This window comes from Canis aureus, chromosome 10 (assembly GCF_053574225.1).
Source record: "Canis aureus isolate CA01 chromosome 10, VMU_Caureus_v.1.0, whole genome shotgun sequence".
Taxonomy (NCBI): Eukaryota; Metazoa; Chordata; class Mammalia; order Carnivora; family Canidae; genus Canis; species Canis aureus.
This window is the reverse complement of record NC_135620.1, coordinates 60,158,448-60,173,011: the sequence shown is the minus strand read 5'-3', so window position 1 is coordinate 60,173,011 and position 14,564 is coordinate 60,158,448. Positions and strand designations below refer to the sequence as shown.

The following is a 14,564-nucleotide window of genomic DNA, read 5'->3' as shown; positions in this document are numbered from 1 at the left end:
TGCATTTGGAGTAACTGATGTGCTTCCAAAGGAAGAAGGAATATGGGGAAGGGGGGTAGTGCATCAGATTCCCATTTAACAAAAAGGACAAATCCCGTTTAAGCAAAGAGGAAAGAGTGACACCACAGAAGGGCCACTGGCAGTCTCAGAACAAGCCAAAGGTTTCTCTGGGCTCATCACAGCCATTCCCAAAGTGGTCTGCAGGACAGCCATCAGGCACCAGTTCAACAGCGAGGAAGACCAGTTGTAAGATGATGAATTCCAAGTAACAATAGGGCAACCAAGGCTAATATTCTGGGGAACCGTGTGTTCTTGAAAAAATGCCCTGAATCCAGCGTTGCCTGCATTCCTCAGGAATATGTCACCGCCTGTAGGTGATCACGTGAGAAATCCTGTGCGACATCTGAGTGGTCTCTTAGAAAGGCCCTGAACCCCATACCTTGACAAGGGTCAATGACCACAACGGGAAGAAGATCAAGGCTGGCTTCCCCTCCCAGAGAATTTAGGAAAAATAGGTGTAAGACCAACCCTGTGATGCGCCACCTCACTTGGTCCCCCCACTAGGCCTGCATAATAAGCAGGAAGGGCCAAAGACTGCGCTTCCCTCCCTAATGCCTTGCAGGTTTATTAAGCGTATGTATTGCAGGACAGGTGCTGGGGGTGGGGGGACTGCCCTTTTGGGGGTGATTTGCTAAGGAAATGTGAGGAGGTGAGAAGGTAAAATCCTAGCAAGGGAACTAGAGAGAAAATCGAGGGATCCCTGGGTGGCGCAGCGGTTTGGCGCCTGCCTTTGGCCCAGGGCGCGATCCTGGAGACCCGGGATCGAATCCCACGTCGGGCTCCCGGTGCATGGAGCCTGCTTCTCCCTCTGCCTGTGTCTCTGCCTCTCTCTCTCTCTCTCTCTCTCTCTGTGACTATCATAAATACATTTAAAAAATTTAAAAAAAAATTAGAGAGAAAATCGAGGAGGGCCAGGAGAGAAGGAAGGAGGGCGCAGGGGCAGCCTGTGGGTCTCTGGGTTCCCCCGGGGCGCCCAGCCCCTGCAACCCTCAGCTCCCCCCTGCTCCCCGCCTGGCTCCCCACCCCCGCTCGCTGGGGCTGGTCGTGGGGGTCCCGCGAGCCCCCCAAGGCTGCCCGCGCCCCGCAACCGTCCACCCCCCGCGCCCCCAGCGCCCCAGCGAGGGATGCCCGCACAATGGGGAACGAAGCCAGTTACCCCGAGGAGATGTGCTCCCACTTCAGCCAGGACGAAATTAAGAGGCTGGGCAAGCGGTTCAAGAAGCTGGACCTGGACTGCTCGGGCTCCCTGAGCGTGGACGAGTTCCTGTCGCTGCCCGAGCTGCAGCAGAACCCGCTGGTGCAGCGAGTGGTCGACGTCTTCGACACGGACGGCAACGGAGAGGTGGACTTCAGGGAGTTCATCCTGGGGGCCTCCCAGTTCAGCGTCAGGGGGGACGAGGAGCAGAAGCTGAGGTTTGCCTTCAGCATCTACGACATGGATAAAGACGGCTACATCTCCAACGGGGAGCTGTTCCAGGTGCTGAAGATGATGGTCCGGGACAACCTGAAAGACTGGCAGTTACAGCAGCTGGTGGACAAGACCATCATCACCCTGGATAGAGACGGGGACGGGAAGATCTCCTTCGAGGAGTTCAGTGCTGTGGTCGGAGGCCTGGAGGTGCACAAGAAGCTGGTAGTAATTGTGTGAGCTTTTCCGTTAAGAGCACCACCCACCAACCCTTACTTCCCTTTCTGTCCCTTTTGAGATGGGCTCCAGGCAGCCCAGCAGCCCTCTCTCTGACTTACTTGGAAGTGCTTCTCTTTGTCAAGCCACGTTTTTCTAACACGAACCTCATGACCAACTCGGTGTCATTCATTCTTTTTCTCTCAGCGATTCAGGGTAACGCTCTAACTGGGGGAGACCAAGATGAAGGAGCGTGGTGGGGAAAGAAAACCAAATGGCTTTTCTAAACGTCTTTTTCTTGGTTTTGTTGTGTTGTGTTTTTTTTTAAGATTTTATTTATTTATTAATAAGAGACACAGAGAAAGAGAGAGAGGCAGGGACACAGGCAGAGGGAGAAGCAGGCTCCATGCAGGGACCCCGATGTGGGACTCGATTCCAGGTCTGCAGGATCAGGCCCTGGGCTGAAGGGAGCACTTAACCACTGAGCCGCCGGGGCTGCCCTTTTTCTTGGCTTTGACGCAGAAACCAAACTATAAAGAGTCAAAAAGAACTTTAAAAATCCCCAAATGAGAAAATATACACATCTTGGCCTTTACCTCTCATGGTGTTACATATGGGAGAAAATTGCACAATTTAAATCAGGTGCTGGGTGGATAGTTTTGATTTACCTGCAGCCAAGTTCTCACGACGGATTGTTAACTTCCTGTGGTGGCAACAGGAGCAGATATATTTCTCTTGGCTGAACACCTCTTTGATCAGTTCTCTCTGGGCAGGGAAAGCCCATCTTTCCCTTTCCTGGGCTGCAGCCAGCTGCCCACCCTACGTGCAGAAATCCCTGAGCCTGTCTGGAGGGTTCCTCCTGTCTCATCGTTTCAGCTCCTGACCAGAAACTGGTCTCAGGACTCTTATAAGAAATACTGAACCTGGATTAAGTGCCCAGCCCAACTATCAGCCTCGGTGGCAGTCTTTCAGGGTGGGCTACCCATCCCGATACGAAGTTCAGTTAAGACTGCTTCCAGCCAAACAGGGTGGGGGCCTTCCCAGAAAGCTCTTACCTCCAAAACTCAAGCCCCCTACCACCACCCCAGTTACAGGGAAAGGGACAGATTCAGAGTCATTCTTCCCACAGGACAGAGACAAACACAATCAAAAGATGCAGATACGGGCAGACCTGTCTCTGCAGAAGGGGGGGGTGCCATCTGTACTAGCTAAACTTAGTTTTAGAAATCAGACCCCGGGCCTGGCAGGGAAGCTGAGAGCTCTTTCACCCCAGGAAGCTTTTCTCTTGGAACACTCAGCCCATATTTCCTCATACCCTAATACACCTGCAGCCAAGGTGTGTACTGGAGCCTATTTACACTGGGCAAAGGCAACGAGTGTGCATCTCTTCCTAGCTCTGTGTTAGTGACGTCATCACGTTGATAGATTGAAATTGGCCACCGTGGAACTAGCACATCACGGGAAGGAGCAAAAACTTTTCATTTTGTTTGGAGAACCAGTATAAGTAAGTATATCACTGCCTGTACTGCAGATCTTACCCGATCTCTGAGGTCCCACTTAACTGTCAGTTATCAGAAAACAAGGTGTCCTTGGTCCCAGCATTTGCCACTTCACACCAATCCTCTTCCTTACAGTGGACCACTCCCCCATGGAAGGGCTTAAGGCTCTCAAAACACCGGTACAATGAAACATTCTCTCCCTACACAGGATAAAACTCAGGTGATTTTACTCAGGATGAAGAATATCTGTTTGAAAGATACTATTATCCTTATATTTTGAAGAAGCTAGTAGCTGGTCTTGAAAAAAACAAAAGTAGGAAAAATAAGTCCACAAATTTAATTACTGTCAGGGTACCCATCTACCAAGGCTCCCTGCCACACTTATTATTTTCTAGATTATTTAGGAACCACAAAAAATAGAGGAGTCTCTGTCCTTTAATTCCTGTGCAGTCCTAGAAAATGTATTAATACTCAAGAAATGGCCCCAACCCTGTGTGATACCCTCATTGCAGGATAGCATCAATTCAGACACACTTGGGTTTGGAGTTGCTTGCAACTCGGTTTTTATGACGGTCATTTATTAACTCTGTGAGCATAAGCAAGTTACTTAACCTCTCAGGATCAGTTCTCCTAATTAAAACGAGGATCCATTATATGGTTATTTTGAAGATTCAAAAATATAAAACATTTAAGGGGTGCCTGGATGGCTTAGTCAGTAGAGCATGCAACTCTTGATCTCAGGGTTGTGAGTTTGTGCCCCATGTTGGGTGTAGAGCCTACTAAAATAATAATAATAATAATAATAATAATAATAATAATAATAATAATAAAAGTAAAGTGCCTAGAGCACAATGAGTTCATTGTAATTTCCTTCTCTTCCCCCCTTTACTCCACTTCTATTAGATCAAGATACATAAGGGAAAGAATTCTTCGTCTTGAACTCTTTCTTAGTACTTAGCTATAGCAGTGTAAAATTAGCTGGATGTTTGTATAATCCTAATCCAGGAAAGAAACAATGTCATAGCCCTCCTGACCCCCTCATGTGCAGAGGTAACGAGAGACTTCTTGGCCAGAGAAAGTTTAGAAGACTCTCATTCTAGCCCAACCTATTTGACTTTGTGGAGGAAACTATGCAAGAAGAAAGTCAGCATGTGTAGTACTAGCTGACAAGGCCTCTTGGAGACTTTTTTTTTATATACTCTGCAATGTACACATTAAAATATGGAAATTTAAAAATTACGACAAAGGGTTTGAAACATGTTGAATTACATGTTTAAATTTAACAAGAGGAGGAAAAATATTTCAGCTCCTGGAATGGCTGGAATTAACAAGCTAATTGCTCCATCAGTCTACTTAATGTAGTTACCCAGAGCTTTATGGTAATGACCTTGAACTGAGAACTGTTTCTACTTTTAGCAACTGGAAAAATCTGACTGTATGGATATTTGGGGAGAAAGATCACATTTACTTCCAAGTTAGAATGCTTTGATTTTTCTGTGAGTTGCTAGTTGCCAACAAATATAGTTCTGTACAACTCCTTGTGTGATAATGGTAGTTAACATTTATTGAACCACTGTTCCAGACACTGTTGAATTTGTTATATCATTTAATCATAACAACACTGCGAAGTAGGTGCCATCATTCGGTTTAATGCATGAAGCTGTAGAGAGATCTAGAATCTCCTCCAAGATCTCCCGGTTGGTAAGTGGCAAAGCAAGAACTTGAACTAGGCTTTTTATTTATTTATTTATTTATTTATTTATTTATTTATTTATTTATTTATTTATTTTTATTTTTAAGATTTATTCATTCATTTGAGAGTGTGCACTCATGCACTGCAGTGTGGAGCTTGCTTCTCCCTCTGCCTGTGTCTCTGCCTCTCTCTCTCTGTGTGTCTCTCATGAATAAATAAATAAAATCTTTAAAAAATAATAAAAATAAAAAATAAACTGATAATAGCAACCAATATACTTCCAGGCTATACAGATCAGTAACAATATGTTGTTATAAATCCAATATTAATGGATTGTATCTGCTCTCTACCACATGTTGCAATCTCAAACCACAAGACACTTCTTTTTTTTTTTTTTTTTTTTTGAAATAAGAGAAAATACAGCCTTAGCTCTATTGGTTTATCCTCAAAGTCTATCATGCTTTAGAGGCATTCTCAGGGAAAAACCTCTCAGGAAATATTTTTTGTTTAGTTACAAATTCTATTCTTCACTTGTAATATTGAATCTCTTTGTTAGCATATAAGAAGTCATTGATCTGGCTACTGTGCTTTATCTGTTTTGCATGCCTTGAAAAGGGAATGGCTTGGATGTTTTTTAAGACAAGGTGGCACCGTAATAGGCCACTAGACTGAGAATCAGCCTGGACGCCTCTCCTTTCATATTGGCTACTGTAGCTATCCCAAAGGCTGGTGACTGTGCGCATAGCAGCAAATCATGTGTCAGCTTTAAAGACATTAGCTGGTTCACAATGAAAAACCACAACATTGAAGAAACACCAGCAGCAAGACAGCTGTGTACATCAAAGGCTACAGTCTGAAAACTCATAGGCTTTATCCGACCCACAAGTAAATTTTTTTGTTGTTTTATGTGATGTTTGTCCTCACAAGTTTTTTATTTGCCAATATTTTTAAAATCTGAAGCTCTTAAATCAAAATCAAAATGAGCATAAACGAATGCATGCCACCCCAAGATGAGAGTGACCTTTTATTGGCTAAGATACCTATGAAGCATGTGGCTAAAATGGAAAGTTTCAAGGAAGAGAAAACCTGCTCCACTCTTTAGTACAAAAGCTCAAGATGGACTAAAGTGTTCATTATTTTTCAAAAATAGTGCAACTGGTCATAAAACATTTATCCCAACAACCAATATTTTCTAACAGCTGAAACAATAGGTTTACAATAGTCAAAACAAATATAGCCATATAGAACTTCAAACTTCCATATAATAAAATCTAACAAAAACTAACAGTTAACTTGTAATTAGAGAAACATAAGTAATACGTAGGAAAGAGGTTAATAGCTTTTTTTCAACAAAAAGCCTTGCCTTGTCTGGAATGCATAACCAGCAAGGATATAAATATATGATTCATACAAAAGGAGATGGAAAAAACATCAAAAAATAGCCTCCCTAAGTAAATACAAATCAGAATGTTTAAAACAAGAAAAATTGATTGCATATAAAACAGGCTTGGCAGGGATGTGAGCATTCTGTGCATCGGGCAGCATCAGGAACAGTGTTCACACTTTGTGAAGGATGCTTCACACATCATGAGGCCTCAAAACAGTAATATCATCTGACTTCTTAATCCCACCCACTGTATATATATATGTATATATACATATACATATATATATACATATATATATATATCAGAGAATCAAAACCGATTTTTAAATGTTATACACAGAAGATTTTTTGTTGTAGCAATATTTATCATGTATATATAATATTAAAGAAAATTAAACACCTGACAGTTTGACATTAGTTGCCAATTATGGTAAATAATAGGTGATAAAATAAAGCCATTAAATTAATAAATAAAATGACTGTAAATACACATTTTTGGAAAATAGTATTTTTTTTTAAAAGCATAGTTGCTATATATTTACATAATTCTGGAAAATACATATGTATATGGTTCATATGCAGTTCAGAAAAGAAAATAAGAACTGAAAGTGTTTTGTAGGGACACCTGGCTGGGTCAGTTGGTTAAAGCCTGTGACTCTTGATCTCGGGATTGTGAGTTTGAGCCCCCCATGGGATGTAGACACTTATTTTTTAAAAAGAAACTATGTATGGGAAAAAGATTATGGTTAATCGTCTCTAAAGTTTAGAAATGTTTTTCTGAGTTGCTTTAATAATAAATCAAGATTTTCAAAAGACCACACAATGGAGAAATGTAGCAAATTGAGTACCAGGTCCAAGGCTAAAAAGTGGTTGTGGAAGCCTAGAAGGGGCAGGGGCTTGGAGAAGGCAAGGAACAGAAGGAATGTTTCCTGAACAGGATGGGCAGTGCCACACTGACGGAGCCATTAAGCAGATTACAGATTAAAGAAGACAGAGGTTCCCAGCCCCCAGGGCCTGGAAAGTGATGAGACTTTCCCACAGACACTGGTTGCTGTCCATCTACATCATTTTGCTAATGCAAATGTGTGAGCGCTGTTAATTAACTTTGCTTATGCATTGTCCTGCTGGATTTTGCAGATCATCTCCTCTTGTTTCTTTTGTTAAATGTGATCTTTCCATCTGTCTTCATTGATGAAAAAATTCCAGATCCTCTGAGTGAACATCTTCTTTCTCCCTCTTCATAATTATTGTCATTTTTTTTTCTTTTTTTTTTTTAGAAATCCCAAATGATTGCACCTTACACTTTTACCCTACTCTCCAGCCAGGTAAACTGTATCCCTTGGGAGCTGTCCTTGGGACCTCCGAGCCCAGCCTCCTGCAAGTCTCCATCTTCTGTCCTTCCCCCAAATGACTGTATCATTTGTATAGATACAACAATGAAGCTGCCAGATTTGTTGAGCTGCTGCTCTTCCAAGCAAAATAGTGGGTGGCAAAAAAAAAAAAAAAAAAAAAGTGTATAAATCAGGTCTTCTAGATTAGAAAACGTATTTGCTTCCTATGTATGTACCCTGCTTCCAAGTATCTAGGAGTCATCCATAGTTCAGACTTTCCATAGCTCTTCTTTCCTTTACCTTTCACTAAAATCATTATTAGTCCCCAACTCTTGTTCTTACTAAAGAAAATCAGTTTGAACACCAGGATTGGGCTTTACAGACTCAGAGAAGAGATAATGCAAAGTTTAACGCACTAGATCACTAAAATATAAAATTATTTCCCCTGGTTCTCGTAGTTATTTTATTCTGGGGGAAGCCTACTTTAATGGGTACTGGAAATCTCGAGATTAACTGTAACTAAGTTTCTTTTCAGATACATATTGTATTTAATAGGCATGTATTGAACACCCACTATACACCAAGCTTTTGGACGCATATAAAGAAAGGCAAAGCCTCACTGTATCAGAGAAATCTTCCTAGAACAGACTCATGGATTCACTTCAGGGTTCTACATTAAGAAATAAAGTCTATTTCAAGATAGGTTCTATTTACAGCTTGGAGCTAGAGGAGCTTATCCTTTAAGCAGTCTATCGGGTCATGTTCTTTGGTTGCAAGCAACAGATTAAGCAAGAAAAAAGGGGATTATCAAAAGAATAGTGGGGAGCTCAGTGTTTTGAAGTAAGGAAAAGAATAACTGATAATGCCTCAGGAACCACAGGACTCCAGGGACTATGACTTTGAAGCATTGGCACTGGAAATGACTCAGTCTCAAACAACTTTCAATGCCAATATCTCTGTTTCAAATGCAAATTGGCTTACCTTAGGTCACATGCTTGGCTTTAAGGGACCAAACAATGAAGAGTCTGATTGGTTGATAAATGAAAACTACGAATTTCCCCAAGGAAAGGGTCCTAAGCAAATAAAATCAATACAATACATGCCCAACACAAATCAGCTGAAATTACTGCATTCAATCTCTAACTTTTTATTAATTGCAAATATACTTCCCTCCAATTAGGTCCCAGAGTGATGAATACTGGTATCATGAAGTCATGATGGCGAGTTTTCCAAGCTCACTTTTTTCATCTATCAATTGAGAATACCCATCTCTATCTTTCTCCCTCACAGAATTATTCTAAAAATCTCCTGAGATATACAAAAGTGTTCAGGGAGTAGAAGGGAAAGGAGAAGAAATGGGTAGGAAATATCATAAAGGGAGACAGAACATAAAGACTCCTAACTCTGGGAAACAAACTAGGGGTGGTGGAAGGGGAGGAGGCGGGGGTTGGGGGTGAATGGGTGACGGGCACTGAGGGGGGCACTTGACGGGATGAGCATTGGGTATTATTCTGTATGCTGGCAAATTGAACACCAATAAAAAATAAATTTATTATTTAAAAAAATAAAAAATAACGTGTTCAGGGAGAAAAATTGGTACACATTTACATTATACAAAAAGATTCTAGCTTTTGAATGCTTTCATCCGTTCTTTCAAAAAATATTAATTGAAGACCAAGTAAATGCTAGGCACTGTTCTAGGCAATCAGGGTACAGTCTGAACAAGATGTACAAAACTCCTATCCTCTTGGAGCTTACATTCTATGTAAGAAGGGAAGTAGGCAATAAATAAAATATATTATGTTAGGAGAAAAATAAAGCAGAGTAAGGGGGTTAAGTTGTGTCCAGGAAAGGAAGGGGAGGAAGTTTTGCCCTTTTTAACCACATGGTTAGGGGAGACTTTATTGATAAATGACATTTGAATAGAGAATTGAAGAAAATGAGGGAGAGGAACAATACTGATTACTGGCAGGAGTTGCAGGCAGAGAGCACAGAAAATGAAGACTCTCAACTGCTCCATAGACTTAAGCAAGAGGAAGCCCAAGTAGCTGAGCAAAATGAACAAGTGAGAGAAGGATATGAAGTCAGAAGTACAGGACTAAATCATAGAAGGTCATTTAGACTATTGTAAGAACTCAAGTTTACTCTAGAGGAGATGGAAAACTGTCACCAGACATTGAATGACATGTTTTGTTGAGGGATCCAAGCTGGATGCTGTGCAGAAGACAGACTGAGGGGATCAGAGAACCAAATAGAAGGCTATTTCGATAGTCCAAGTGAGCAATGACAGTGGCATAGACCAGAGTGGTTGGTCGAAGTGGTGGGAAGTCATCAGATTCTAGGTATACTTTGAAGGTAGGGTTCGCCATATTTGCAGACACACTAGGTATGGATGCTAAAGAAAGAGAGCAGTCAAAGATGACTCTAAGACTTTTTGCCTGAATGATAGCAAGGATGGGGATTCTCTGATGAGAAAGACTATGAGAGGAACAGTTTTCAGGGAGGAAAATTAGTTTATTTCAATGTGTTAAGCTTGAGATGTCTGTTAGATATCCTAGCAGCAAGACTGAATAAGAAGTTGGGGAAGATATAAATTTAGAAATCATTGGCCTGTAGGTAGGATTTATAGCCGTGAGTCTGGACAAGAAAGTGAATGTAGCTAAAGAATCAAGGCATGCCAATATTTATGATCATAAAGATGGGGAGGAACCAGTAAACAAGACTGAAGTAGAACAGAGAGGTATCCCAGAAGCAGTGAAGAAAATATATCAAAGAGGATGAAATAATCAATGGTGTCCAACCTGGTACATGAATAAGGTGAAAACTGTTGTATTGGGCAATGTGGAGGTCATTGATGGCTTTGACAGGAGTTATCTAGGTTACAGGTTGGGACAAAAAGCCTAAATGGAATGAGTTCAAAAGAGAATGGGGACAGAGAAATTGAAAACAAGTATAACCAACTCCTTAGAGGACCAGAGAAAGTGTGCAGTTGGTATGTTGAGGATGTGTACTGGGGGCTAGGAAGGCTTAGCTCTTTGGACTCAGTAACATCTGAAGCATGATGCATGAAACACTCTTCTGCATTTCTGGAGGTTTCAGAATTAGTCATCTAACCAGCTGTCAGATGTTTCAAATGTCCACATCTGAGCAAGATGCAAAGCACGGTTTAGGCAGCAACAAAATTGGTGGTCTTGGCCTCTTTATGCTGGGAGCACTCATAATCTGGGCAGGGACCACTTAGAACATTTGACACAACAGGCATCTCCCTTTATCTGAATCTAGTCCATTCCTGGAAATACGTTGGCTGGTGAACTTCCAGATGGTGGGAGTCCTTTCCATTGTTTTAAATGAAAAAAAGAAAAACTAAAAACAAAGCATTCCTACTTCATCCAAAAACCCCAACCAGTTTTAAATATCACTAAAACACTCTTAGACACGTGTGTTTAATATCTAAGGCACAGTGCATATAACAGTCCATCAAGGATTTCTGCATAATAGGAAGCACTTAAAACATCGCTTCTTATTCATTCTTTCTTTAATGCATAATTATTGGATATTCGTGGGTGTGATATGCAGAGTATGTTTTCCTTCCACAATGCAATGAATATATGCTAATGTAAATAATAAAATGCTAAAGAAGCATAACATATATAAATAACATTTAGCAAAATAGTCAAGCAAGGCAGTTTTTTGAGTGGTTACATATTGATTAAAGAGGTAGCTCAGAAAAAAAAAAAAAAAAGAGGTAGCTCAGTGAGATTGGATGGCCTAGCATGAATGTATGATGGAAAAAAAGCCATAAATGGCCGAGATTTGCCCATGGCTAAATCCTAGGACAGTCTTCTCTCCTTGAGAGACTTGAGACCTCAGAAGTGTATGGCTGTGAGCTATCAAATGAAGCTGCAGACAAAGCCACAGGATAAAGAAAACAAAAACCTTATGTCTGTTTGCCTTTCTTTGTTGTCATTTATGCAGCTCCTGACAACACACCATTGGGCTCTGATCGCATTTCTGAACAGGATGTTCATACTCCCATCATTTTGTCTGTGTTGCTTAAATGTATTTTTAAGATATGACTTTGAATATCCACTGTTTCTCTTCTTCCTCTGGCCAGTGATAAATGTGGAGTTGAGCAAGTTCCACTTTATTAGAAAGTTTTCACGTGGTATGTGGGGCAGATGCACATAGCTAATGCGCAGTACATGGAACACGTCCGAGGAGGAGAATGGCTGAATTACAACTGCAGCTGTACATCTTATCACTCAGACTCACACACAAGTTAAACATGTTTGTTGGTGCTCACAGGCAGATTATAGCGGATTTTCAATTCAGATGTTGAATTTTGAATTAAAATATTTGCACGTTGTTTTAGGGAATAGACAGTAAGAGTTCAGGTAGCAAGGGATACCTATAAATGGTATTCACTTGAAAGGTAGTATGGGGGACGCCTGGGTGGCTCAGCAGTTGAGCGTCTGCCTTTGGCTCGGGGCGTGATCCTGGATTCCCAGGATCGAGTCCCACATCGGGCTTCTTGCATGGAGCCTGCTTCTCCTCCTTCTGCCTGTGTCTTTGCCTCTCTTTCTGTGTCTCTCATGAATAAATAAATAAAATCTTTAAAAAAAGAGGGAGAGAGAGAAAAGAAAGGTAGTATGGGATTTAGCATCAAACATTCCTGGATCTACAACCTGGCTCCCCCATTTATTAGCTTGTAAGATCTTGGGGAAGGTAGTTAATCTCTATGAGACTCAGTTTCCTTGAATGTGAAATAGGGATAATAATATTTAAAGGGTATTAAAAATCATAATATGCATATGTGATGCCTGGCACATATATTAGTTGTCCAATTTAAAACAAACAGTAATTATATCTACTAGTTTATTAGTATATGGGTGTAAACAAGTTAAAGGAAAAAATGAGGGGTGCCTGGATGGCTCAGTTGGTTAAATGTCTGACTCTTGGTATCAGCTCAGGTCATGATCTCAGGGTCATGAGATCAAGCACCGTGTCGGAGTCTGCTCAAGAGTCTCTCCCTCTCGGGCACCCCAGGTGGCTCAGCAGTTTAGCGCAGCCTTCAGCCCAGAGCCCAATCCTGGAGACCTGGGATCGAGTCCCACATCGGGCTCCCTGCTTGGAGCCTGCTTCTCCCTCTGCCTGTGTCTCTGCCTCTCTCTCTCTTTCTCTCTCTTTCTCTCTCCCTCTCTCCCTCTCTCATGAATAAATAAATAAAATCTTTAAAAAAAAAATTCTCTCCCTCTGCCAACCCCCCTGCTCATGTGCCACTCTATCAAATAAATAAATATTTAAAGAAAAATGTGTAAAATAAACTGAATACAGCCTATTTGATACTGAGGTAATAAGAGGAAAATGAGACTGGTTATTGTCACGCACAAAAACACAGAGGGGGGAGCCATGTGTTTAAAGGCAAGATGTTTCACTATAAGCTGCATTTTTCTCAGTCGTCTTGGCAGCACCTTATAAGAAAGCACTGCCAGTCTGTTAAGCGTTGTGCCAAATGTTTGATGATGTTAACATCAAAAATGAATTCCCCCATTTTGTTCTTCATCCATGGCAGCAACAACTCACTGAATCCTTACATAATAACCATATCCTGTACGCATTACGACAGGTCCCGCCCGAGGGCTATTTTCAGACTTATTTGTAACCTACTTTCTGGAGGTCAGCGTTATACAGTTGGTCACCACTTGTGCAGAGATGTCCCAGGAGAAGCCCTAGTACTTGTGTAGCTCTCCGGACCTGATACACCTCTTCCCTTTCCTAGACCAGCATTCCTTATTCCCTAGGGCTGGGCTTCTGCCTCATTGTCTCAGGTGGTCTGCCCAGGTATCTTGCCTTGTTCTCAGTTGCCTAGACCAGGTCATGCCTCTGCTCACCTCCGGTCATTAGTTCTCCAGGGATCCTAGCATCTGTCATTGATGCAGAGCCATCGCTGGAGGATGTACTGTCATGGAGAAAAAGTGATTTCATGCCCAGACTCCAGTGGAGTCCCCAAGTTCTACCTCTGAACGTTGCCCCCAGATGGACTTCCTGGCATACCCAGGAGATGGACCCATGCCTGAACTATGTCTGGCTAAGTGTTTCTTCGGGACTGGAGGTAGAGGTGGGGAGAATGGAAGAAAGGAAACTCCCATCAAGAGAACGGGAGGACACGGACATCCGTCATTTGAGGGTGATCAAAAATATAGGCTCTGGAGCTAGGCTGCCTGACTTTGAACCCCAGCTCTAATCTTGGCTAGTTGTGCGACCTTGGACAAGGAGCTAAGTTATTTTGTTCCTAAGTTTCCTCACCTATAAAATGGAGACAGGACAGTACCTACCTCATAGGTTGTTATGAATAGTAAGCAAGTTGTGAGTGATAAAGTGTTCAAAGCTGTGCCTTCCACATATTAAGTGATAAATAATTATCAATGATGAGGATGATGACCAAAAGCCCCCGGCAGAGGGATGACATCAGGCTTCTTAGCACTGGCATCCGAGGACTGGCTTAGTATGGTTCTTCCTCACAGCACATGCCTCCTGCACCACCTACCCCTCAGCCACCACGGTCTGCTTCACAACCCCCTACATCACTGGTGCCAGACGTCACTTCTTTCCCTGTTTCTGCAACCTCCAGAGTGCTTACATCTCACCCAAGCCTCCACATTCTACCTCTCTCCCTTTACGTCTTATCTCATGAGCCCACTTCTCCACAAAACTGAGAAGGCATGGATCAGTGTCTGTATCATGGGGTATAAATTGTTTGCTTCCTCCCTAGACTCAAGCCCATTAAAGGCAGGGACGTAACCCTCCTATCCGAATCCTGTGGTACTTCTCAAACAGTGCCTGAAATACTCACTGTGTCAAAAGTCTGTCTTTTCTGTAGTCATTGATACCCGTGACTGAATAATAAATACCCATTTCATAGAGAACTCGTGAGGATTCTCTTAGATCTCATATGTAAACCACTTAGCAA

General features: G+C 42.0%; 2 protein-coding genes across 3 annotated transcripts in view; both read left to right on the top strand.

Annotated features, from left to right (window-relative positions):
• The window catches only part of GRIN3A (glutamate ionotropic receptor NMDA type subunit 3A), a 151,189-nt gene that overhangs the window by 125,888 nt on the left and 10,737 nt on the right, over positions 1 to 14,564 (top strand). The gene's annotated exons all lie outside the window — the stretch shown is intronic.
• Positions 1,164 to 1,862, top strand: PPP3R2 (protein phosphatase 3 regulatory subunit B, beta). The gene has a single exon (XM_077912746.1). The coding sequence runs from the start codon at positions 1,196 to 1,198 to the stop codon at positions 1,706 to 1,708; it is 513 nt and encodes a 170-aa protein (XP_077768872.1). The 5' UTR covers positions 1,164 to 1,195; the 3' UTR covers positions 1,709 to 1,862.